The 2,792-nt window shown below is 28.6% G+C and overlaps 1 protein-coding gene across 1 annotated transcript; it reads left to right on the top strand.

The window, feature by feature from the left end:
• The first annotated feature begins 987 nt into the window (after nucleotides 1–987).
• LOC127805607 (uncharacterized) lies at nucleotides 988–2,445 on the top strand. The gene is made up of 2 exons (XM_052342357.1): nucleotides 988–1,527; nucleotides 1,687–2,445. The coding sequence occupies exons 1-2, from the start codon at nucleotides 988–990 to the stop codon at nucleotides 2,443–2,445; spliced, it is 1,299 nt and encodes a 432-aa protein (XP_052198317.1).
• The last annotated feature ends 347 nt before the right edge of the window (nucleotides 2,446–2,792 follow it).

Below are 2,792 nucleotides of genomic sequence, written 5' to 3'. Positions count from 1 at the left end.
ATTAGTTTAGGTTTTATTTTAATTGTTTATATTATTTGTAATGTTTAGAAATTAAAATGTGAATTTTATTAATTGTTTATAAATTATTTCTATAGTTATTTTGTTATGTAATTATATTAATAATATTTATTTTTTTGTTTTTAATTTAAAACAGATTTTTAATTTAAAATATTGTAATTTTAAATAAAATACGTTAAAAATAAAATACTAAAAGTAAATACAATATTTATGAAAACATATATTTTGTTGCCATAAGATTAAGTATAGACATTAAAATTAATTTTTTTTTTGTTTAAAACATTAAAAATAATAAATAAAAGTAAAATTAGAATATTTAAAATAATGTACGAAATAAATTAGATAATTATTTTAAAAATTAAAATGACTTTAAAAAGGTATACAATTTAATTTTTTATTTAAATTGAACACTAAAAATTAAAAATTACATGAGAAATAAATTAGATAAATATTTAAATTGAAATATTTATTTATTACAATATTAAAAATAAAATATTATTAATGAGTAATATAATTTGTTGTTATAAAATAAAATAAGTATACTAATGGATTTTAAATTTTAAAGTGAGACATTTATAGCTAACTTAGAAAATATATTAGATATATTATTTTAACCATATTGTTCTTAATTACTCAAATCAAAATAAAATAAAAAATGTAACAATTAAAAATTATAATAATTGTTTAAGTATTAAAGGAAATACAAATTTAAATAAATATTTAAAAAAAATCAATTCAAACATGTAGAGTTAAGTAAAAATATTAAAATTTATCTTAATTATTTATTATCTTAATTTATAAAAAAGATGCAAAATTTATCTCAATAAATTATTTATTATTATATTTATTTTTTGTTCATATTTATCAATTACTTATGACAGTCTGAAATGATGAAATATAATTTGGTTAGTTTTCAGGATAAAATATCTATTAGGAATCGTGCTTGTTATACAATTTTTTGAATTGAAAATGGAAGCTCCGTTGCATCGTCGATGGATTGATAATCGGTGTATGCCAAGAAGGGGTGGGATCACTCCTGAATTTTATGCTGGTGTTGATGAGTTTATTCAACTTGCATCTTCTCAAGAAAGTTTCATAAGGCTAGGAGTGTTGAAATGTCCTTGTATGAAATGTGAGTGTTTGAAGTTTAAACCAGTTAATGAGGTGAAAAGGGATCTTTGTAAGCATGGGTTTATGAAAGGATATTATTATTGGACGAACCATGGGGAAGAAATACCAATAATGCCTCAAAATGTTATTGTAAATGAATATTATAGAGAAGATAATTTTAGAGATCAGTTTAATCCGTATGAGCAAATGGTAATGGATGCAGCAGGACCGTCACATGTGCCTGCTACAATGCAAGGAGCGTTTAGCGAAAGTGGTCATCAGTCGTACAATATTGAGGAACCACCTAATGAAAATGCAAAAGCATTTTATGAGATGTTATCTGCTGCACAATCCCCATTATACTCGGGTTGTGATGCAGAGAGTGAACTTTCTGCTGCAGTTAGGATGTTGAGCATTAAATCTGATTACAACATGCCTGAAGGTTGTTATAATGAAATCATGCAGTTTATGCAACATACAATGCCAACTGGTAATCGTGTGCCCGATGACTTTTATCATACTAAAAAGTTGGTTTCTAAGCTTGGACTTGGTTGTCAGAAGATTGATTGTTGTCCAAATAGTTGTATGTTATATTATAAGGATGATCAATTTGAGAGGAGTTGTAAGTTTTGTAATCATCCTCGTTTTAAGTCTGCAAGAAGTGGCACAGGAAAATTTAAAGAAATTCCTTTTAAGAGAATGTGGTATTTGCCCCTCATACCAAGATTGCAAAGAATCTATGCTTCAACCATTACTGCTTCGAACATGAGGTGGCACTATGAAAATCGGAGAGAGTTTGGGGTATTGTCTCACCCGTCTGACGATGAAGCATGGAAATATTTTGATCGAACACATCCTGACTTCTCTACTGATCCTAGAAATGTAAGGCTTGGTTTGTGTGCAGATGGGTTCACTCCATATGGTCAATCGGGTCGCCCGTACTCTTGTTGGCCAGTAATTGTGACTCCATATAATTTGCCTCCTGGATTATGTTTGAAAAGAGAGTTTATGTTTTTAACGGTTATTATTCCGGGTCCTTCAAATCCCAAAAGTAAGATAGACGTATTTTTACAGCCTTTAATTGATGAATTGAAATTGCTTTGGCACGAAGGAGTGTTGACTTATGACATATCTACAAAGCAAAACTTTATGATGAAAGCAGCTCTATTGTGGACTATCAATGATTTTCCTGCATATGGAATGTTATCTGGTTGGATGACATCAGGTAGATTAGCATGCCCGTATTGTATGGAAAACACAAAAGCTTTTAATCTCAAGTACGGTGGGAAAACATCATATTTTGATTGTCACCGATAATTTTTGCCAATGGATCACCCTTTTCGAAGGAATACAACTGCATTTCGAAAAAATAAAGTTGATAATTCTTGTCCACCTCCTCGTTTAAGTGGAGAAAACGTATTTGGTAGAGTATGTAATGTCCCGTCTATCTTAGAACAACAAAATTGTGTTATGATCGGATATGGTGTGCAACACAATTGGACAAAAAGAAGTATTTTTTGGGATTTGCCATATTAGAAAGATAATCTTATCCGACACAATTTAGATGTCATGCACATCGAGAAGAATATTTTTGATAATCTTTTCAATACAATCATGGATGTGAAAGGTAAAACTAAAGATAATAGCAAAGCTAGAATGGACCT

This window comes from Diospyros lotus, chromosome 7 (genome assembly GCF_014633365.1).
Source record: "Diospyros lotus cultivar Yz01 chromosome 7, ASM1463336v1, whole genome shotgun sequence".
NCBI classification, from domain to species: Eukaryota; Viridiplantae; Streptophyta; class Magnoliopsida; order Ericales; family Ebenaceae; genus Diospyros; species Diospyros lotus.
The sequence above is the reverse complement of the archived record's forward strand: the minus strand, read 5'-3'. Positions and strand labels throughout refer to the sequence as shown.

What these genes read in the sequence shown, in the direction of transcription:
- LOC127805607 (XM_052342357.1), top strand. Translation starts at nt 988, where the DNA reads ATGGAAGCTCCGTTGCATCGTCGATGGATTGATAATCGGTGTATGCCA. An exon ending in AGAGTGAACTTTCTGCTGCA is followed by an intron (nt 1,528 to 1,686) that starts GTTAGGATGTTG and finishes CTTGGTTGTCAG; the next exon opens with AAGATTGATTGTTGTCCAAA.